The sequence below is a fragment of the Pelmatolapia mariae genome, linkage group LG12, assembly GCF_036321145.2.
Source record: "Pelmatolapia mariae isolate MD_Pm_ZW linkage group LG12, Pm_UMD_F_2, whole genome shotgun sequence".
Lineage (NCBI taxonomy): Eukaryota > Metazoa > Chordata > Actinopteri > Cichliformes > Cichlidae > Pelmatolapia > Pelmatolapia mariae.
This window is the reverse complement of record NC_086237.1, coordinates 20122836-20145745: the sequence shown is the minus strand read 5'-3', so window position 1 is coordinate 20145745 and position 22910 is coordinate 20122836. Positions and strand designations below refer to the sequence as shown.

Below are 22910 nucleotides of genomic sequence, written 5' to 3'. Positions count from 1 at the left end.
TCTCTTTTTGGCAAAAGCATAAATGTCAGGAAATTGAGGGAGTGTGAGAGGCCCCTGTCTCTCACAGATTCCCTAAAACTCCTGCTCAGCCAGGCATCTGAGCTGCTATTGTCTTGTGAAGGGAAAGGAACTTGCCCAGGCTTGCTCCTACCTCAGCATGCATGCAAGTCCTAAGCAACCGTCCTCAAGCTATGGCCAGCAGATGCTCACATATGTGCAGGCGGGTGTTGTCACATCATGCTGTAGCCGTACTCTTAGTACACTTGGGAAGAACCACTACTGTGAATTATAACACAAACACAACACACGCACACACATACAACACACATCTGTAAACACACACGCTACAACTTCTCTGAACTATAATACGCATACACAAAGTCACTTATTTTCACTCTAGCCCCTGTACCTGACCATTTTCAAAGAAATGTTTGACCTATGAACCATTCAAGCATAAAAAGACATCTAACCCAAGGGATGAATCAGTGTTGTGTCTACTCATAACAGACAGCTTAGCAGGGAATCTATTTTAAATTGTATCTTTAGCTCTTTGTTACTAGCAGCCCTTCACAAAAACGCAGACTGTGTACCCATTTCAATAGTTTGCCAATGTTACACAGTTATCAAGGCATAAAATAATAATTTTACCAACAAGGTGATTCCCAAAGAGCTATTAGCCAAAAACTAGACACATTTTGGCTTGGCGGGAAATTTGCAGAAACTGGACTGGTGAAGAACAAAGGAAAGAGTGACAGGCTTGAGCGACTACAGGAAATAAACAATGTTGGAAAGTCATATCCTTAAGAAACAGGAAAAAAAAATCCAACCTGACACACTTCAGTTGATCCATCTAGTGTTCAGTGAAACCTCACCAGAAATAGTGTCAGTGGAAGGTTTTTGCTTCCAAGAAGGCATTCTTAAGAAAGGGGAAAGGGGGAATAGGCCCAGTTACACAAGAACTGGACTGAAAATCAGTGGCAACAGGTTTTATGGAGAGATGAATCCAAATTTGAAATATCTGGTTTAAAATCATTGTTAATATGTACAGAGGAGGTCAGGTGAGAGGTACAACGAGATAATGTTATTCACCTCATCTGTCAGTGGTCATAATGTTATGCCTGATTGGTGTACATTCTTAAGCAGTAAGGGTGTATTTAGTTTTTGGCTTACTTTTTATTAAATAAATAAGACACAGTGTAATTTGTCATGTGCAGTTGTGTTTACCCACCTTTAAAACCTGGTAAAGTCCAGATAGTTTTTTGTTAATGTCTTGATACAAAAACCCTTGCAATTGAAAGAGGGTGAACTTTCTTTTTCTACTAGACTGCAGATGGAAATAAAGATGGCTATAGATACAAATACATGCAACACTGAAGGTCATGAGACTGTAAGTGTATTGAATCTGTCAACTTCTCTGCTTTAATTGGGCAAAATTTCTCCTCTCTTCCTAATGGTGTAGACGGGTCTACCAAACCTTTATCTCAAAGTGTCTTGTACAGCACTTTTGAATTGCCAGAGGCCTCTGCAATAGCACTATTTATGCAGCTGCATGGGCACAATAGGGGCATAATAGAGGATCCACATGGTTCATCTCTCACTCTGTCTCTTTCCTAAAGGGGGGAAACTGCTGACCCCAAAGGTCTGAAAGTCCTATGTCAGCTATATACAACAAACAAAAACATTTTGCCTATGTGTTGCACCTCCAATACATAAAAATATGCCTAAACAATACAATACACAACTAGCTACACACTCACAAAAAAGTCCTGCTCAGATCATTTGCACTCAGCAGCTCTGTGCCTTCACTGTAGTATGTCAGGAACCACAATGGCCTTTGACACCAGACATCACACCGAAAGCTAACTTTAGGCTGACGGACCACAATGGGCTTCTCGTTGCCACAGAGCCTCTGCTTTTTTCTGCTTGATCTCGCGACAAAGCAGTGTTAGAGAAATACCAATTGAGCTTGAACAATTGCTCACAAAAGGGGCACTGACTTGGTGTTTCAAGCACTCTTGCTAAAGATATCACATTCTAGACCACGTGTTGTGATGGCAAATTACAACTGTTTGACTATGTGCTGCAATTATTGTTTTCTACTCGTAAAATATTTAAATCCAGGGGATTTCAGAAGAGACTTACTGCTTAAATTCTAGATGATTATAGGATTATTTTTTAATATCTTCTCAGTAGAACACTTCTCAAATGTTTTACATGGACAGCAGCGGTCTGCTTTAACATCAGTGGAGGGGATGCAGAGTTGCAGAGCAAGTTTGCAGCATAGTTTCGATATTTATATTTACAAAAAAATATATAATTCAATTTTTCAGCCACATGAAGTTTGGACATCTGTAGCAATTGACTCTGCAGAAAGTCGGCGAACTCTGCATTATGTACCTCAGCATCCAGTGACCTTGCTTTTGATTTTATGTGGCCTACCCCTTCATGGCTGAGTTACTTTTGTTCCCAATCGGTTCCACTTTGTTATAATATCACTAACCGTTGACCGTGGAATATTTGGCAGTGAGGAAAATTCACAACTGGACTTGTTGCGCATTTTTCAGGGATGAGGGTTTGTTTGTTTGTTTTCACCAAGTTGTTATATGGTGGGTAATCACAGTGTGTTTGTATATTACCAGTATGTGAACAGTCAGTTTAAGAGAAAATAAAGGTGACTTTGAAAACTGAATAAGTGTACCTCAAACAAATGCTCATTACCCCATCGAGTTTGTAAATATTTTGCTTTTCCTCTTTTTGATTTTGTGTTTTTGGACATGCGCATGGATGCTGTACCTGTATCATCTGTTTAGAAACCTCAAAAAAAGGGGCCAGGGGTCAATTTGCTAGTGAGGACAAAGATCAAAGAGGCAATGACAGAACTCCTGCTATGTGTTCTTCCCACGTTCTCTCCAAGCACCCCTCCACCTCCATCAAGGATGAAGGGTAGCATTTGGTCTGGGTCCGTACTCATCCAGGTTTGGACACCTGGCCTCTTTGGCCAGAACTCCAGGCTGTCCGTGTCCCTTCAGAGCATCACTTAGGTGCTATGAATAGATACAGGCGTATGCTCGCTGCTGTCAGCTGGGCATTGGCACGTGTGGCTCATGCAACGCAATGCTCCAGACTGGCGTCACTGCACCGACAGCACATTCAGGTCACCATGGAAACAGGGATGAGCACAGCTACCCCTGCCCTAACATTCATTGGCTGCATTTTACAGACAAACCGCAATCTCTTATTCTTTCTCCTTCTCTTCCTGTCTTTGTTTTCTCACCTCTTTCTTAAAAAAATAATAACTATATCCCTCTCCATCTATTTGTTTACTTATGACACTCAACAGGGAACTGGAGGTTTGAGATTCTACCAGAAGGCGTTATAGTCACCAAGTTTTAAAACCTTGGTGATTTTTATCCTTATTGCTCTAAATTAATAGTATGATTACAGGAAAGTATGGTGTCATGACAGTCCTCTCTCTTGTTTCCTCTTTAGCATGCGCTGTGAAGGTGACCACCTTAATGAAAGGGTGTGTGGGTCACTGCATTTTTCACTGAGGGACAACTGTTTTCTCAGGAGAAATGAGCAGATTGCAGTGTTTGTACTTCCACTTCATTTGCCACTTTGTGTTTAATCACATATCATTTACTGTGTACTGGCCAGAAGGAAAAAGGCCGGCTTGGTAGTAGGGACAGGTACTGGGTTATTACTGAAGACAGGAGTTACTGGGAAGTTATATCCTCTGCTGTAAGTGCTCTTTTTAAGTCTGCAGAGAATATCTATGAAACCAGTGACAGCTTTCAGACTTTTTGAAAGCTGCCACTGGGTCAATTCATATATAAACAATGACAGCTGTTTTTTTAATGATATTTCTTCTTCTTTTTCTTAGCCATTGCTGCAGGTAAAGCAGAGCACAAGAACTCAGCATTTCTCTCTAAACCAAAGATTTGTCTGTTTCTCAGACTCGCTCTCTCCTACATACTGTGAGCAGATTGATATATGATATTGTGGGACTTACTTAAGTGAGTAGTCTTTTACATTAGAGTCACAGAGGCTCAAGTTTCTAGTGAGTTAACCAAAAGCAAGGCTGATATTACGCTGACATAAAACCAGACAGTTAGAATTTAAATCAACCTGACACAAGCTGTTTAAGGTTTTGAAGATGTGGATATGCACTATGTTGTATCTAATGAGATTTTAATGTGTATACAGCTGTTGCTCCGCAGCATTTATGTTGACATACAGAACAGGAAGGGAATGTTTGATAAATATGGTCAGTACATCATATAGCCAACACACCCAAGACAAAAAGAAAGAAAATGGTCTAGATAGTCCAATAGTATGCAACAGTAAAGATGACCCCAATGGCAGCAAATTGCTGGAAACTTTACTATAACCCTGATGTAGAAAGTAGCTTACCATGGGGAAGAAGCTGATACAGTGTCTAAAGAATTTTTTAAAGTTGCAATATTGGTTTTGCTAAATGTTCTCACCCTAGATAGACTGAGCTTTGTTTAACTTGTCAGGAAAGAACTGCCCAAATATATTTGACACTTGCACACACAGAAAATTCACACAAGAGCGGAACAGAAGATCCTTGACCGGTTTGGGCTGTGAAACAGGAGAGCCTACGAGACTACACTATGTGAGGTAGCATTGGCACTTGCATACACAAGAGCAACATCTGAATTTTACCACTTAAATCTTTTTAGTTTACACAAGAATTAATGTGAATTAATTACACAGTATACATGGTTATAAATTCTAACAACTGCTGAGAGGAAGGGCCTGCTATAATGCTCCTTTTTGAACCCTTTGGTGAACTGATTTGATTTAGTTTAACGTTAGGTTTTCAGTTAGCATATTACATAACCACTGAATGGTGCCATTTTCACTTTTGGGCCTTAGCTTCCAAGTGTGCACACACCACCCAACAGTTTCGTGTCAGTACCACTTCAGATAACATGATACTGATCTATTTTCATTTCTTTATGTATAACCGTTACTTCCTTCACCCTAAACCTAACCTAAACCCAACTTGTGTTTTGTTTTGCAAAAAAATGTGACTGTGTAACCAAATTTGTGTCCCTGCAACACAAGCAATGCAAATAAAATATACACATGGCTATTATAGATCCAGAGATATAATGAACAAACATATGATGACAGCTGATGGAAATGTTGATGTGTTTTGAATTTAGTTTGTGCCCTGAAGATGTCCATTCATCTCTCTCATATTAACCCTATTAGCAGTCTCACTGACAGAACACAATGATAAGGGTTGCCAGGATATCGCTGTTATTATTGCTGCGACTCTATTTTGAGACTCAATAACTCTCTCACCCACACGCTGGTAATGAGAGGAGGGTGAGAGGTGTTTAGGGATTACAAATGACCAAATTTTGATCTATTTCATAAAGCAAAGGTCTAAAACACACCAGCTTTGAAGGTGTGGCATACCACAGTACCATCGTAGCTTAGTCTCACAATCAAATGATTTATCTTTATGATAAAATCTGTTTTGAACTGTGTGATTTAAAAGAGGTAAGAAAACGAAAAAAATATTCAGCTGTCACCAGCTGTCGCTATTCTTAGAACAAACTATTTGCCATAATGAAACCTTGTATTAAGCACATTTAAAGTATGCTCAAAGGTCGCCTGTCAAATTTGAGACAAGACTAACTTTATTTGAAACACTGGAAAATAAATCCATCATCATTTGAAAGGTGCCATCTGCACATATGGACACATGCACATAAACACACGCGCACTCACACACTAGCGTCAGCACATCAGCGTCAGACAAGCCAAACAATGCCCACTGCTAGGCAACCATGCCATCCCAGTGCAGATGGCAGGGTCTGATCATGTTTATTTTACTTTAATCTAATGCTTTTAAGTCCCATTGCCTACCCATGCAATCAAACTGACGTTACTGGGGATATGCAAGTGGTGTGTTTGTGTGTGCGCGTTTGAAAGAGAAAGTGTCTGTGTGTTGAGGTCAGGACCATCCTACTAATAGTGATTATATAATGAACTATACTTAAATGGTCAGCGTCTGCATGACTATGTGTTCAATTTCTATTTTTCAATAAGCTAAATAGTGAAATGAGGGAAGATCATTCAGGCAAGTTTGCAAGTTCTGGAAAGGCAGGGCCAGTACCGAGTTGCATCATAGAAAAGAATTAAAAGTTTATTTTAGCGTTTAATGATTAACCAAACAGTTAGAATGCGACACAGTCACTTGTGGGTGGCAAAAGAGTAGTAATTATCTTTACCACATTACTGAAAGATGTATAAGAAGTTTCTTTACAGAGCTAAGCTTGTTAAAATGTTCTATGACTTTTAATTTAAATGATAAAAGATAAGAACATAAGTAAATAATTTCACTTGGATTTTATCATATATGTGTTTAAGTTTAAAGAAACTGGATCAAAGAATATTATTAACATACCAAAACCTTTTGGAAGCCTAAAATCAAAAATAATGACAGAAAAAAAAAACTAAGTTTAACATACCCGTGTCTTTATTTTACGCATGAAACCTCAACTTCTCGTGATTTTTAGAGAACATTTGGGATATAGTGAGTCAGTTTTTACTGGATGTTTAGTCATTTTCCCCAAATTAGAGGCCCACACAGACAGGAAAGGTGGCTTGCCTTGGTTTGGACATGTGTGGGTGTAGCTTTCAGTCTCAGTCTGGTGATGCAAGGAAGCTGTGGCTACAGAGGTGAATGGGTTATCCCGGCTTTAACTATAATCTAGTTTGTAGCAATAGAACAGATCTATCCTACTGCAATTTATATCCACCCATTTGTGTCAGTGGTATATTTTTGTTTGCAGGCTGGATGGAGTCTCCAGTCTGTCTGCATTCCAATTATCATAATCATCTACTACAGTTTACACACCCTACTTTCTACTACCTTTCTACTACCAAGCCTGTTTCACCTGTTTTGAAGTACTTGAATTTTTTTCTGCAAACTGTTTAGGCAAATAATTTGAACACATCAAGCACGTAAAGTCCATTTGAAATAAATTACTTAATATATACAACTATAATTGCTCTAAATATGAAAAGATGACTGCAATAAAGCTTATTTCAGCAATTTACAGTTCAGAGTGTAAGTAATTTTTTTTTATCACTTTGCAGTTCTGGAGTCGTTTGACTGTTTTAGATGATGCTTAATACATTTATCAGTACATACACCTGCATGAATTATGTTTGTGAGTCTGAGTGTGGAGATGAATGGCTCATAGTCAAAAAGCTACAGAGTATTTACACCTGAATAGCATCTGCACTTTACGGCTCATTTTGACCAGAGTGGTGTTTTTAGTGACTGCAGACAGTTTGTTTAAGCAAAAAGAAAAAACTGATGTAGCAGTTAGCAACGTCTTGTACTGTTGCCTTGCATGGAAAAAGAAAGATGGAAACAAGACTTTAAATTAATATTAATGTTGTCCCATAACTGCTGGTAATAAGGAGCTGTTTGCTAACAGCTTTCCATATCAATTTGAAAGGTGATGATGTGTGCTCCTCCCAACTGTCTTCAATCCATTTTTGAATGTTTAAATGGAAAAATATCTCATACAGAATAAACAAGCATCATTTGGAATATTACTATCTTTCAGTGTCTGCTTTTGGTGCTTTTTCGCAGAGACTACTTTGACACCTAGCTATAAGTTGGGATATAAACTACATTATCAGTTTAACAATGGACTGTTCTTATTAGAGCCATATAGGTCCACCATACCACAATCACTATCCCAAAACACCATTTTGGATGAATTCTTTTGTGGATTTAGGCTTGTCTCAGTGTCACTGCCCACACTGGCTGAATGTTAAGATCAAAACTTTATAGGGGTCATCTGGTATGTGTCTCCTTGGTCTTCTTCTAGCTGAACATAGATCTTTATAACTATGGCTTTGAAAACTGATTCAATTTCCTGGATAAGAACCTAACCACCCTGAAGACATCTATGGAGATACAACATAAAAACTGTGCAAAAACTGGCATTTGTTAATCACTTACATATATATTTTGAACTAGTTCTTTGTCTTTGCTTGTCTGCCTTAAGGCCACACTCTTTCTGCACGTCCGTCAGTCAGCAATGGCAGTTTTTTTCAGCTCCGTCAGTTTGTGGTGTGCCCCTCCTTCCTATTTCAGTGTGTTTAAAATGGAAGATCTATTTATGCAGCCTGTCTTTAGGAGCTGGTTTTCTGATTGCTTCGTCAGAGAGCTGGTCTGTCTGTGGCAGCAAGCTGGAGGGGCTTTAGGCTCTTCATCCCCCCTGGTGAGCCTCTATCCCAGCAGGCTTAGGGACACAGTCCTAGGCAGCTGCCACAAGGTTGGATTGGTAAGGAATAAATAGCTTTTCTCCACAACAATAATGAAGAAGAAAAAGCAAACAGATTCAAAGATACTGATGTTGTTATACATGGTGTGGTATTTACCACACCTGCTAATTCATAACGCCTCAACCGGCCTTGATGGATGAACTTGTATTGTGGCATGGTTTTTATACCATCCGGGCTTGGTCGAAACCCATCAACAGTTTGGGCAGAGCACCAAACGAACTTGTTCTGTTGGTTATTCGTTTTTTCAGTTGTAGAAATAGAAATGTGACACTCAAACGTGCCTTAAATGCTGAGATAACTAGACAAAAGGCCGGTACTGTGATTGTTCCACGATTACTTTTCAAAGGGGAAAAGTCATACTCGTGTTGTCATCAGCGTTTCCTCTGTGACTTTATTGAAGTGACACATCAGGGCCTTTCATTGAAGGTCTGGTTGAATCTATTTTTGTCTTGTCACTCTCATTAATAAAAGATTTCAGACAGTCTACCAGGGAATATGAGGAGAACATTGCTTCAATACTGTTATTACTTGGCACACATGCACTAACATACATCCAAATTTATATCATAGAATAGTTCATGCTTAGGTCTTATCTCCCCGACATTGTGTGCTCAGCTGTGTGTTACACCTAAAAACCAACTATTGACAAGTATTGTGGCAGTACACAGCATGAGTGGCCCTGCGGCTGTGTACAGGGCTGGAGAACCGAGCAGCACTATTGGCTCAGTTAACGAGGAATATATCACTGCAGCTGTTTGTCTTCACGTGTTTCACGTCTTATTCTCATTTTCTACCTACAGGCCTTCAGTTCTTTTTGTTTTCTGTTAATTCGTTGCTTCTTTCATGTGTCACTTTTGACCAACCTTGGCATCTCTCTCTGTGTACTGTTCCAGTTAGTTATGTAATCTCAGTATCTATGTCATTTGGGACCTCATATTGACAGTTTAGTCCGTCACCATCCCTCTCCTGCCAGTTTAGTTATCCACTTCACTCCAGGCAGCTGGGGAGCATGACACAATATTACACAGCCAAAGTTATTGATCCCATAAAGACTGCGTGTTTATGACACTGTCGCACACGTATATGATTCACATTTCGATGCAACCAGATCACTGACATGGCTGTAAGTTGGCACCAACCAAATTTAAGTTACATAAGTTGCCGTGTGTGAGTTCAAAACAGTCCTGTCAGCTGATGTTACGTGACCGGTGTTGACTGCAAACCAGAAAAGACTAGAACCCTGGGATTTAATACATGCTTAGCTCTAGCCTGACAAATAGCACACGATTCCTCGCTGACCTGATTCTTCTTATCTTGTCATGATAAGGTGGAATTATGATACCTGTTTGCCCGACATGAACTTAATAAAAAAAAAACCCAAAGAGGCTCATATGACCTGTCATAAAATGAGTAGTATAGGACGAGACAATGGCAAGTTTAGTTTTCAGTTAAGGTCATTTCAATAAAAAAGAAAATCCTAGAAAATGTTATCTCTGTTGTACTTTGTAATGATTCTCTTGCATTATTTGCAAAGCAAATCTACAGCATTGGGTAAAATAAAGAAGCAGATTGTATGTGTTTTCATTAAAGTTCGTGCAAACAGTAAACTACACTGAGACATTCTTTTATCCAATATAAACGTGTGTTAACTCCTCTAACAAGGACAACTGGTTAGATTTAGCAAATTTTAACCAGGTAACTTGCAGCTTTCCAGGTTCCATGAAATTTGCCCTGGTGCTTTTTTCACAATATTGCCAACTGACAAACAAACAGCTAGACTGAAAACTACCACAGCTTCAGCTTCAGGTCCCGCACTGGTGGAGGAAAAATCATAATAATAAAAAAGGCAATAAATGCATTGTATATGTCATCTAAACTGATAGCAAAATAGACTGTAAAAAAAACTTTGACCAACTAACATTCTGAAATCTGACAGATGTTAGACTAGACATGGGAAATCTGACAGATGTTAGACTAGACATGGGAAATCTGACAGATGTTAGACTAGACATGGGATATGAATGAACCCATCTCAGCAATTAGCCACTTTAATAAAAAGGTTGACCCCCATCTGTAATATGTCCGTGTATACTTAGCAATATAAAATGCCCGTGTCCAGCAGTCTGCACACAGTATCCAAACATAATTTGGCCTTTTTGAAAAAATCTGACTGTCAATAACCCTGAAGAAACTAAAATAAAATAACCCAACTCCATACTGCTCTCTAGTTAATTACATGTCCTGCAGCCTCTTGCTAAAAATATTAGCCCACAACCCCATCTCCTGTTGCATTTTGGAATTACAAAATAAAAAGTCAAGCATGGCTTTCCTTATAAAGTGTTTACTGGTGTAGTTATTTTACACATTATGCCTGAAAAGAATAATGTTTTAAAGATACAGTCACATAAATTTCTTCTTCAAACACATTCACAATAGTTTCCTGTACAACTATTTTAAAACCATTGTACCAAACCTTTCTAAAAGTTCTAAAGATTTGTTAAATACTTAAAATATGAATTGTATTACTAATGATTTAAACAAAACACTGAATTGAAAAACAAAAACCCAAAGCTAATTATAAAACACTGGGAGGGGCGTTTACCACTGTTACAAATCCCTTTTTCTTTTCACAGTATTCAAGCAAATTATTTTCCTTCTCTTGCATAACAGGGGAACTCTTCAACAATTCAGCAGTTACTTTACTGCATTGTAAGTAATTAACTATTCATTATTTATTTATATTATGCAGAGAAAATAGGAAATAGGTTAAATGATGCACTGAAACATCTACAAATTTAAGTACAAATACAGTATGTAAGACAAACACAAAGTCCGTACAGTTCTAAAGAGCTTGAAAGTCAGTATTTGGATGCATGTCTTTGGATTGTGGAAGGAAGCCACAGCACCTGCAGAGAACCCACACTGACACAGAGAGAGCAAACTCCATACAAAAAGGCCCGAGGCAGATGGCGGAATTCAACCTTGCTGTGAGGCAACAGTGCTAACCACCACTCCACCATGCTACAGGGCTAAAAATACTATTTAAAACAGCTTGTTTGCTAAGTTGTCTGTTGACACAACACCAGTTAAGGGCTTTTTCATGCTTGAATGATTTACAGGTCAGTGTTAAGCAGCTTAACAAAAAAAAACCATTCGCCTGGAAATTGTCAGCAACAAGGACCACTGAAAATAAGTGAAAAAGTAGCCCAAAGAAAAAAAATGTAAAGAGCAATGCTGTGTGCACTACAGCACTCTGACACTATTACAGATGCTGATTTTTGAACTCCGTGCTGATAACAGGCAGGATGGTTCTTTTCCTCCTTAGCTGGGCAGAAGCAGTGGTTTGACTCAAAATAAGATTTATGCTTCACCTCAGTTAATCTTAAATTAGTTGAAACTCAGAGAAGGTCCCGGGTATTTCTGGAATTTATTTTAAATATGACTTTCGTCTTTACACAACTTTTGCAATCGTTTATTTGCCCTGTTACAACATTTCTGATATGTTCTGCTTACACCAGATTTAAAATCAGCATATATGCTGTTAAAAAATATATATCATTTTTTAAAGTTTCAACAGTTGATATTGTGTCTTTGTGCTATTTTTCAAATAACTACTACTTACTGAAATGATTAAAAAAAAATACATTTTACACAGTTTACCAGCTTTTTGTGGATACAGGCCTGCAGATGTACAAACAAATACCAAAATACCTCCAAAAAACTGTTCCATATACCAAACAAACCAATGAATACACTTAGCCACAATGAAGTTAGAGTCCTAGGACTGGATGTAGCGGATAATCTCACTCAGATCATAGCCCGTCACTGCAAAGGCATAGCCATCGCCATCACAGAACTTGGCGCCACAGATTTGTGTATCTGTCACACACTCGTTATGCAAATGCGCAACCTAAGATTAAATGAGAAAAACACACAGTCAGGTTCTGTTTGAGAGTAAGACATAAGTCATCTTGTGTCAGTCATCCAGGTGTGTAGGATGACTGGGGGAGACTGCAATGAACTGTCCCTCTTTTTTAAATGTATTCAGAAAATGTGCTTTGTAGTCTGTCTTGGGACCACTTACCTCCACACTGTTGGTCTCTGGGGTGATAGTCATGTGCCATACTCTGACAAGAGAGTCCTCAGCAGCAGATAAAAGCTAGCGTAGAGAAGGAGATGGTCATCTTTCAGGTGATTTGAGGTAAACTATTAATATTACTACTAAAAATATGTTTAAATGTAAATATACTTCAAATTTTCACTAATTATTGTCTAACTGACAAAGATGAATCTGTTACTTTCAGCTGTGAAAAAGCTAAATAAAAAAGGCATTATTATACATCTTTTTGATACAACTCACCAATCCAGAAAAAGGAGCAATGTCTACTGAGTATATCCAGCGAGCATGAGCGTTGATCTCAGCATGCAAAATTCCCGTAACTGCCTCGTAGAGTCGAATTTGGCCTGTGCCGTAACCTGCCACCGCTGTGCCCTTCCACAACTTGACAGATGAGCAGCTCATACTGAGAACATTGAGGACCAATGCCATCAGGGAACCAACAGAAACCATATTTTATATTAGATTAGAGAATGACAGGAAATAAAACACATAAATAAGTCAGTGTAAAAAATACCTTCGGTCAGAACAGACAGCATCTTTCAAGTCCTGAGTCAAGTCTTTGCTGGATTTTTCCCCCCTATTTCTTAATGATATGACTTTAAGATAGCATTAATCTGTTGTAAAATTTATTTTTATGCCGCTTCTTATTTTCTCTTCCACTTGTTCTGTATCCTCAAAGTTTTTAAGGATCCACTGCACACCATGCCAAGATATCCCAGGTTTTCTGGCAACAGCTCTTTGAGAAGCATCTTGTTAAAAAATATTATTTTATTTCTGTCAAATTGTGTTATCTTTAGCATTTTTCATTGAATCAACTAAAGAAATGAGAACACACTACATATTTTTGCAACAGGCTCCTAGTAACAAAGAGGCTAAAGATACCATTTAAAAATTTCTTCTAAGCTCAGTTGTCTATTATTAAACACAACAATGGTTAGGTAGAATTTCATGTTTGAATAATTAATGGGTCAGTGTTCAGTGGCTTAGCAAACAAAAAACATTCTTCTGAAAATGGTCAGGTACAAGGACTGAACTGAAAATGACTGAAAAAGCAGCTAGTGTCCAAACAAAAACTTTTAAATAACTTCAGAAAACCCAGAGAACTACTGTTCAAGACCAATGGGTCCTTGGAAGCAGTATGAAGAAAGGTGTGGCTCAAGACAACACTGTAGAAAATTACTTCAGTGAACTTACTCAAAACCAGGAATTTTGTTGAGCAGCTGAAACTCCTCCCCAGACTTCCACACACATAGGTTTCCCCCATCATCTGCAGTGACAAGATTAGCTATGCACTCCTAAAGAAACAGAGAAAAGGATATTGTAATTCATAGAACGAACATAGTTGTTATAATTATTACATAAGGTATTTATTCATTTAATCTATGATTCATGCAAGAGGCGTACAATGTCATGTACGAACAAAGACTGTGACAGATTGCAAAACACACATATGTGCCTTACCTGGCTGCCAGAGCACTCTGAGGCCATGTCAGTGATGGATTCTTTGTGCTCTTCCAGGACTTCAGACAAGGTAATATTACTTCCTTTACTGGGCACATCAAATACTAAAATTGCACCAGATGAAACTCCTATAGAATGAGAAAGAGACAAGTAGACTGTAGACCTGTGCTCTTTTGACTACACAAAAACTGAAAAGACAAAAATTCCACCCAGCACTTACCCACACATATATAATTCTCGTACACTGCTGCTATCCCTCGGGCAAACACTGCCTGTGCTGGGACAGAAATTAGGTCTGTGAATGCACCAAATCTAATAAAGAACTCAGGGTTAATAATTTTCTGTCTCACATGCAAATATGTGATGAGTATGGAATTTATGAAGCTGAATACAAATTTGCAGTGATCAGTCACAGATAACAGTATTTATCAGCAAGCATAAGAAAATCTGAAAACGTCTTTATTGCCATAGTGATGTCATAATACTGGTGTAAATCTTTAAAAAAAATCACTAAATAATGAAGACATCCCACGGATGTTGATGTTATGGGGATGGATCAATTGATCTAAATCCTCTTCAGGAACAATTAAGTGATTCACTGTAACTCATTATATCGCAACATACTGCACACTATGGTTTCACACTAATAAGTAAAACAAACGTTCTTCTATTAGTGAGTCCCTACATGTGTAGTAGAATAGTTACAACTAAATGTTGCATATTTACCTGTAGGTGTTTCTGGAGTATCCAGTGCATGCCAGTACACCATGATGGAGCCATCAGATTCATACATCTAAAGGAACACACTTATAAGTAAATAAGACTTCTAAGATAAGTAAAAAGCTACAAAACAGTATTTATTGCTTGCGGTACTCTATGACAGATTAAATTTAACTTAATGTAATACTACTGTTTCATAATGTGTGATTTTAGCCACTATAAGTATAAAATTAAAAGACATAACAGTGCCTCCTTTTCTGTTGGTGATCACCACAGCAGATCATCTGCCTCCATCTTACTTTCTCCCTACATGCAGAGGTCAATATGTCAATAGGGACATGCATATCCTTCTTCACCGGCAGCTCCATGTTTAACATCCTTTGTCCAGTATATCCACTATACCTCTCTGCACATGTCCAAACCATATCAGCCTTGTCTCTCTAACTTCATCCCCAAACTGCTTGACCTGAGCTGTCCCTCTGATGTACTCATTTCTAATACTGTTCCGTCTGATCATGCCCAGTTTGTCAGTGCCTCTGTCTTCAAATCATGCATCTTAGCAGGTCTCAGTACCATCTTGTAAAGTTTCCCTTTAACTCTTGCTATTCTGTTACAAATCACCTCTGACACACGCCTTCACCCACTCGTGCACCCTCATCTCCTCTGTCAACCTGTCCAGCTCAGCATTCAATCATATCATCCCGGAGATCCTGGTCCAGAAACTGTCTCACCTGGGACTCTCCACCCCCATCTGCCTCTGGATCAAGGACTTCCTGACAAATAGACCACAGTCTGTCAGACTCGGCCCACACCTGTCCAGCACCATCACACTCAGCACCGGGTCTCCACAAGGATGTGTTCTGAGTCCCCTCCTGTTTACACTCTACACATCCGACTGCTCCCCTACCCATCTCTCAAACACCATCATAAAGTTTGCGGATGACACCACCGTGGTTGGACTCATCTCAAGGGGGGATGAGTCGGACTACAGAGATGAGGTCAACAGACTGACTGAGTGGTGTTCAGTTAATAACCTCCAACTGAACACCACAAAAACTAAAGAACTCATCTTGGACTTCAGGAAGGGCAGAGCAGACCCGGCCCCACTGTACATTCACACAGCTCCGTGTGGAGAGGGTGCACTCCATGAGGTTTCTGGGCGTGCAGATCTCTGATGATCTCTCCTGGTCTGCAAATACCACGGCGGTGGTAAAAAAGGCCCAGCAGCGTCTCCACTTTCTGAGAGTGCTCAGGAGGAACAACCTGGAGGAGAGGCTGCTGGTGACATTCTACAGAGCCACCATAGAGAGCATCCTAACGTACAGCATAACAACATGGTATGCAGGGTGCTCAGCTGCAGACAGGAAAGCACTGCAGAGGGTCATCAACACAGCCCAGAAGATCACCGGCTGCTCTCTGCCCAGCCTGGAGGTCATTGCAAACTCTCGGTACCTCAGCAGAGCTGGCAATATCATCAAGGACCATTCTCACCCCAGCAACCAAGTGTTTGAACTATTACCATCAGGCCGACGGTACAGGTCACATAAAACCAGGACAAACAGATTCAGGGATAGCTTCTTTCCCAGAGCTATCACCATAGTAAATAATCACAAAAACAATTGAAACTGCTTAGCTACTCCATACTGTCACCGTCAATTATTATGCTGCTATTCTTACTGTCATTATATTAATGCTGCTATCCTGTATATATTGTACCTACTATTGTTTGTTTTATTGCACCTTTTATATTTTACATTTATATTTATTATTGTATTTTGCACCAAGGGAGTGGCACTCCAATTTCGTTGTACCCTGTACAATGACAATAAAGGCTATTCTATTCTATTCTATCACCACTGCAAACAAGAAAGGGCTCTGTGACGATCCCACCCACACCTTGAACCCATCTGTCAGTCCTGCTGCACACCTCACCACTGTGTTACTATCCTCATACATGTCCTGCTATTGACATCAAAACTGAGAAAATAACAACATCTACCTGGATGCCCTTTTGAGACGTCACCACAAGGAGATCACGAGAGGGGAGCACACAAAACGCAGCCTGTTACAAAAAAAACATGTATTATTTTTAAGCTTAATTGTTTTTTGAGTGTTATTTTTGTAGCTCTGCATTCCACATCACAGGACTATAAATGTACTGTATGAGTATGTGATTAATTGTAATATTTATATATGCATTACACATTGTAATGTATGTAATGTAATGTAACTGAAGAAAGTGTTAAGCCATTTTTACACATTGAGGGAAAAAGTAGCTGTCTAAAAAGAAGTTGTCTTAGGTATACAAGAGAATGCCTTTAATATGATACGCAAACAAGCAAGACACAGGCGCGCGCGCACACACACACACAAACAACATATATATATACATACATATATGTATACATACATATATATATATATATATATATATATATATATATATATATACATATATATATATATGTGTGTGTGTTTCTTTTCTAAGTGAAAAAAATTAAGGAAGGAGAAAAACATGAGCATAAAAAAGCAAGACAGTGGTGAGTGGAGCAGATATCCACAATCTGGGGAAGTGATCTGAATAGTATAGTCAGGAATAGTCAAAGTCAGGAAACCATCAGTTGACAGTTAACAGTCTTAACACTTCATAACCAGTCAACTTGGTCTTGGGCATTGTTACCAATTTAAGGATGCTTCCAACATTTCTAGAGTAATGCTTTAACATTCGTTTTGTAGGACTTTTAAGTTGGTTGTTTCAAATTATTTATAATATACTGGAAATAAATGAAGGGGGATTATTTTGCCTTGGACTCGCCAACGTATACCAAGTGCATTCATTTCGTGTACATTTAGAAAGAATACGACTGAAAATAATGAAGTCAATACTGACGTTTTACTGAAGTCAATCTTTTAGCTGTTCTCAGTGAGTATGATAAGGTAAAATGGGGAGCAGAAGAAGTTGCACCGTGACCTAACCTGCATGATAAGCGAAGTGCTTGTAGCAACATTTGGCTCCTTGGACTGCAGCTGACGGTGGGTGTAGTTTAGGCCGTCCCAGGACGCGCTGACCATGTTGACCATGTTAGCATGGACCACGGTGAAGTGGGTGAGGCGCCTCGGTGCGATGCGCAGCACGCTGAGGTTGTTGTACAACGCTGATGCGCTGTTTTTTATCTGGATACTCTTTTCCTTGTGATACATTGGGTCTTCTTTGTAGGGCACAATTGATCGAACAATGTGTAATCTAATCTGATGGCGGACTAAAAAAGAAAAGAAAGAAGACAGAAAATAAAGATACCATAATTAAATAACAAGTTATCTCTTCAAAAACATGCCCTAACCACTAGGCTGCCGTTAATTCATAGCAAATTAAACGCTAACCACTTAACATTAGCAGCAAGCTAAGTATCTTAGCGAGATAATAAATACAACCGGACAGCCTTATATATTGAACATATGTAAAACAAAGTTAAAAAAAATGTTTTCCCTCCCCCATAGCTGTTGCCTCAATCGATTATTCCAAATTAAGTTAATGTAAACGAAGGGCTTCTCTGGCTTTTGCTAGCAACAGGATTACCTATGCGTCCTCTGCAGCCATAGAGACGACGTAACTCTACGTACTACGTCAACTATGCGTGCTAGGTTGCTGGGCAACCGTGAATAGTACGAATCTGAGGATAAAGGTAAAATGTTCCAGTTTTGGAATGACAACATTGTTTATTAAAAAGAAACCTAACGCCGATTGTGTTGCGATATAACGATATATATAAATTTAGCGCTTTCAGTTGCAGTGTGATTAGCTACCTTAAAGTAAAGGTGTCGCTAATAAGGTGCCTATCTCCCCTGTTTGTGTGCTTCGTGTATGTCTGTAACGTGTATCCGGATAACGGAGCATTCGTTTTAATAACAGTGATTTTAGGGTTAATATTTGAAGCTGTGAAGAGTGTTTTAAAACACCTACTCTATGTGCAAACTACTCATAATTATTAAGATAATAACAGGAGTAAAAATAAAAAAGATAACTTTTCTGCACCCCGAATTTAACGAGCAATAGTAGCCAAGCCTGTGTAGAAATGACATTTGCAGCAGGACAAAACCATATTAAAATGTTTTTGTTTTGTTTTTTTAAATACACAGGTCATTGTTTGTATTCTTAACTCCAGTGTCGGGATCACGTAAAAATTGTTTCTGTTAACGTAGAATTGTGACTTTTGGGCCCGTCATTTTGCGATTTGGTCATCTAACGGGATTAAAGCCACAAACTTGCTGATTGATGCACTAACCGAGTTTTTGAATGCCCTGTTTGCAACTGCCAGCATACTGACCTTTACACGACCATAAAATAGATAAAAAATAAAATAAACTTTTTTATTGACCAAAGAAAATAAATAGCTTGAAAAATGATAGCTATCTGGCATGCCATTATCTAACATGCTTTGTACTGTATTGATAAAAACACAAAATAATGCCCATGCATTTACTCTGCTCCTCCTAAAACCCTAAAAGTGTGACTTTCCCTTATTGCAACCTTTAAATGTCTACAGTGTCACCAATTCATAAGGTCAAAAGGTTTCAGGACTGTTTCTTGATTTTTTTTTTAACCAAGATCTTCATCATTAAATAGAATTTGGGTTTGTGATAATGCCAGGTTTTTTTAGTTTTCCATGATCTGACTTTTTGCAGTTTATATTTCACACCAGCCTCTGAGCAAAAATGCCACGCTCTGCAACCAAGCTTCAAACTGACAAGCACAGACGTAGGTCATCTGTACAGGTGATCTCACCTGCAGCACAAGAGCAGAAAGGGGAAGATATAATCCCAGGTCGCTTGACCCGGACCCAGTGGACAGATATGTTGCTTCAGGAGGATGCAGATGAGGCAGTGGGGGAAATCTTAGATGAACTGCTGAGGAAGGTCATGAAAGGATGTCTTGATGTGTATACTGAGAGCCAGGTAAAACTGAGAAGCTTATCAGCTTTTTGTTGCTTTTTTCTTTTACAATCAGTTCAATATTACCGTTATACTACCTACAGTCATTAACCAAATACTTTCTCTTGCTTTTATCCATAAATAATATATATTGCATTTCACATCTGTGATATTGTCTGTCTTTGGCAATAAGCTACCAACTTTCTCCGCATCTTGGGCCAAGAGGTACCTCACACAGATTGTAGAACACCAAATCTTGTGCCTAGATGAGGGAGAAGGACCAGGCGAAAGATCAAAAACGGAAGATTCTGAGCCTGTGCCACCAATTTCCGATGCCTGGGCTCAAGGATGTGTGCCTGTTCTTATCCATCAACAACATCTTGCTGCACAGGAGGTACTCTTATCAGTCTCTTCTATTTGTCTTCTATTCAAATGCCACCATTAAGTTATTTGTATTCACATCTACACTATATCTATATCGCTATATTCCTTTGTAACAGAAGGCTGACATTGACCAGGTTCCAGCACAGAGAGAGGCACGAGTCAGCCAGCAATGAATGTTGAGGTCCAAATAAAAAGCTCCACAAAGCGAGTTAAAAAAGAAACAAGTCCAGATTAACCAGCCTTCCCAGTCTACCAGTTTAAAGCCGATAGAGAGCGATGCTATCATGGTCCTGGGTCGGAGACTCAGTGTTTTGATTTTTGTATTATAATTATTGATCTTTGATTTCATCATGGTTTATGACGACCAATGTTTTGGTTTATGTTTTGTATTTCTGGCTCTCCAGTTGTTCCTGGTTTGTGATTTCGAGTTCTTAGGTTTTGGTTCCTGTGCCCCTCATGTTTAGTGTAGGTTTAGTTCTGTCCTCATGTTTATTCTCTTGTTCCCCAGTCAGTCGTGTCTCATGTCACTCTTGTCCCTGTACTTCGTGTTCCCTCTGTTCAGTATCAAGTCCATGTCTCTGTGCCTGTCGTGTGCTTCCTGTTTTATTTTGATAGTCCCTGTTCTGCGTTCACTCTCTGTCCCAATGTTTTCTCTGTGCCTGTCCTGGTCCCACATCTCATGTCTAGTCTCCCTGTCTCTATGTTCCAGCTGTAAGGTGTCAGTTATGTCATAACGTTAAGCTTGTGTCTCTGAGTCTGTGACTGTACGTACGTGCCATATTTCGTGTTTTACTCTGATAGTCTCGTGTGCTATGTCAGTGTGTCTTGTTTTGATCCCCTTGCCTAGGCATGTTTAATTAGGTTCAGCTATGTCTCCCCCCGTTTGTTTCCTTGTTTCCCTGTGTGTTCTCCTTTGCTCCTTGTTGGATTGTCTGCGTTACTCCTGCGTTCTCTCATGTGTTTCATTGCCTCCGTCTCAGGTTTTCTAGTTATGTTTCAGGTTAGCTTTGCCAGTATAGGTTTTGTTTGTTCTTTTCTAGTTGTCCTTGCCGCTTATTTGTAACATCTGTTCAGCCCTAAATAAAGGCTTGTTTTCTGTTACCATCCACATTCATCTCCATTGTCTGCATTTGGGTCTACTACTCTATCTCCATGTGGTTTGCCTCAAACCATGACAGATGCGCCTGTGCTGCTGTTTTCTGTTGATCAGGTTGCAGGAGGTCCATCACCTCGGGTCACCCCACTGCTTCAGCCCAAGATCTGTGACAGCTGATTAGAAGACGTGGCAATGTCTGTGGTTGAGCCACACATTAACACAATAAATTTGAAAAAACTATGATAATTATACAAGTCTGTCTTTTTTTAAAACTCATTCCAGTTTCCCACCATGTGATTTCAGCTACTCTGCATTTGAAATACAGAAATTAAATACAGCATTTATAGTCTAAAAAAAATTGTTGCTATATCAAATAACACATGATAAAAGGTGAGTTGTCCCAAGGACTACATTGCACCTGAAAGTTTTATTCGTAAAACATTGTATGTATTGGAGACTTTTTATACTGTGTGCAAAAATAAACACTGAGACCTTATTATTTACGTCTCTCGTAAAATATACCTTACATACCACCTGATCTCTCTCAAATGTTAGACTCTTGTAATTTCTTTAAGTAGTCTTTAGCAATACTTCACCAGGCTTCTTGCAAGACATTCAAAGCTCTTCTTTAGATGTTGGCTGCCTTTTGTTCTCTCAAGATCCTAAACACATTCAATAATGTTATGGTCTGGGCTCTGGGGAGGCAGAAGTATGCTTTTACTGCATTGGCAGTGTGTGTAGGATCATTGCCAAGCTGAAAAATGAAGCTGATGCGAACCATCCACCTTCCAGATGGTACTGTATGGTGGATGGTAGTGGATAGTAGCGTGACTTCTTGAAAGCCATCCTTAATTGAAACCATTTCTGATGGGGCTGCAGTAAACAGTAGAAGGATCAGTTGAAGAGCTAGGGGGATTTTTCTGTTCCTGTATCAGTTCTTTGCTGGATTTTTTCTCATTTCCTAAAGGCAAGACTTTCTGACACTTTTCATATGCTGTAGATGGATTTTTAAGCCTCTTCTTCTTTTGTCCACCATTTGTCCTTTTTCCCTCAAATTTTTAAGCTTACATGCACACGATATTGAGATATTCCAAGTTTAATAACTCTTTGGGAATCCCTTCGCTAGGGCAAAAATACTATTTTATGCCATTCAAATTGTCTGATCTATAGCATTTTTCATTAATTCTGCTAAAGAAGTGAGAACAGCGTATGTGTTTTTGTGACAGAGCACTTGTAACAACATTAGTTCTTTCCTATGTTGTCTTTGTGTAGATAGGACGCTGGTTCTATGAGTTAGGTGCATTTTTATGCTTGAATGATAGGACATTGTTAAGCAGCTTACCAAACAAAGAAATGTTCCTATGAAAATGTTCAGGTACAAAGACTGGACTTAAAATGAGTGAAAAGCTGTTTATTATACTCTCGCATACATTTATAAAGGTTATAATGTTCCGTTTTTCACCATTTGGAAGATGTAATAGCGCCACAATCCTTTAGAGGCTGTAGTTTGTGGGGTTGTTGAATGTATTGTACATTATGCTGATAGGTGTTTGTATAATTGTGTTCTTCCCTGGAGGCAAAATAACAGAATTGTATCTACTATTTTTTTAGCAATTAATTGCTTATAAATACCGAATCTGCGTTGTCTGTACATTTGTATTGATTTGACAAATAAATATTAACAGAAATTTAAAGCAGATAAATATTACCATTTCAAAAGTGGGTATATTATTTATTTATTTATTTATTTTACCTGTATCGAAACTATTATAGGCATGTGTCTGCGCATGAGCGGCTCCGGAGCACCAATCAGAAGATTGGTTGTGCAACCTATCTTGGTAAAGGCGATTG

General features: G+C 38.9%; 3 protein-coding genes across 4 annotated transcripts in view; 1 reads left to right on the top strand and 2 right to left on the bottom strand.

The window, feature by feature from the left end:
* rhobtb4 (Rho related BTB domain containing 4) overlaps positions 1 to 1003 on the bottom strand; it is a 42556-nt gene extending 41553 nt beyond the window's left edge. For both annotated transcript variants that reach the window (XM_063490778.1, XM_063490776.1), the window contains exon 1: positions 152 to 1003. The gene's annotated coding sequence lies outside the window, so the exon portion shown is untranslated. The remainder of the gene's footprint in view (positions 1 to 151) is intronic.
* A 9677-nt stretch (positions 1004 to 10680) lies between these two features.
* On the bottom strand, positions 10681 to 18286 carry wdr54 (WD repeat domain 54). The gene is made up of 10 exons (XM_063490472.1): positions 18228 to 18286; positions 17627 to 17910; positions 16650 to 16712; positions 14657 to 14723; positions 14151 to 14207; positions 13931 to 14058; positions 13664 to 13764; positions 12710 to 12872; positions 12434 to 12508; positions 10681 to 12259 (listed from the first exon to the last, which is right to left on the bottom strand). Exons 2-10 carry the CDS (start codon positions 17849 to 17851, stop codon positions 12128 to 12130), a joined length of 1011 nt encoding a protein of 336 aa, XP_063346542.1. The 5' UTR covers positions 17852 to 17910; positions 18228 to 18286; the 3' UTR covers positions 10681 to 12127.
* A 1070-nt stretch (positions 18287 to 19356) lies between these two features.
* Positions 19357 to 21278, top strand: LOC134639530 (uncharacterized protein C2orf81 homolog). Its single transcript, XM_063490779.1, has 3 exons — positions 19357 to 19603; positions 19773 to 19973; positions 21174 to 21278. The coding sequence occupies exons 1-3, from the start codon at positions 19364 to 19366 to the stop codon at positions 21234 to 21236; spliced, it is 504 nt and encodes a 167-aa protein (XP_063346849.1). The 5' UTR covers positions 19357 to 19363; the 3' UTR covers positions 21237 to 21278.
* Positions 21279 to 22910: the final 1632 nt, after the last annotated feature.

Excerpts from the sequence above, each read along its gene's own strand:
- wdr54 (XM_063490472.1), bottom strand. The coding sequence starts at position 17,851 with ATGTATCACAAGGAAAAGAGTATCCAGATAAAAAACAGCGCATCAGCG. Across the intron at positions 13,765-13,930 it reads CAGAGTGCTCTGGCAGCCAG|GAGTGCATAGCTAATCTTGT; the intron begins GTAAGGCACATA and ends CTGTTTCTTTAG. Across the intron at positions 12,509-12,709 it reads TTGCTCCTTTTTCTGGATTG|CTTTTATCTGCTGCTGAGGA; the intron begins GTGAGTTGTATC and ends TCTCTACGCTAG.
- LOC134639530 (XM_063490779.1), top strand. The coding sequence starts at position 19,364 with ATGCCACGCTCTGCAACCAAGCTTCAAACTGACAAGCACAGACGTAGG. Across the intron at positions 19,604-19,772 it reads ATGTGTATACTGAGAGCCAG|CTACCAACTTTCTCCGCATC; the intron begins GTAAAACTGAGA and ends TTTGGCAATAAG. Across the intron at positions 19,974-21,173 it reads AACATCTTGCTGCACAGGAG|GTTGCAGGAGGTCCATCACC; the intron begins GTACTCTTATCA and ends TCTGTTGATCAG.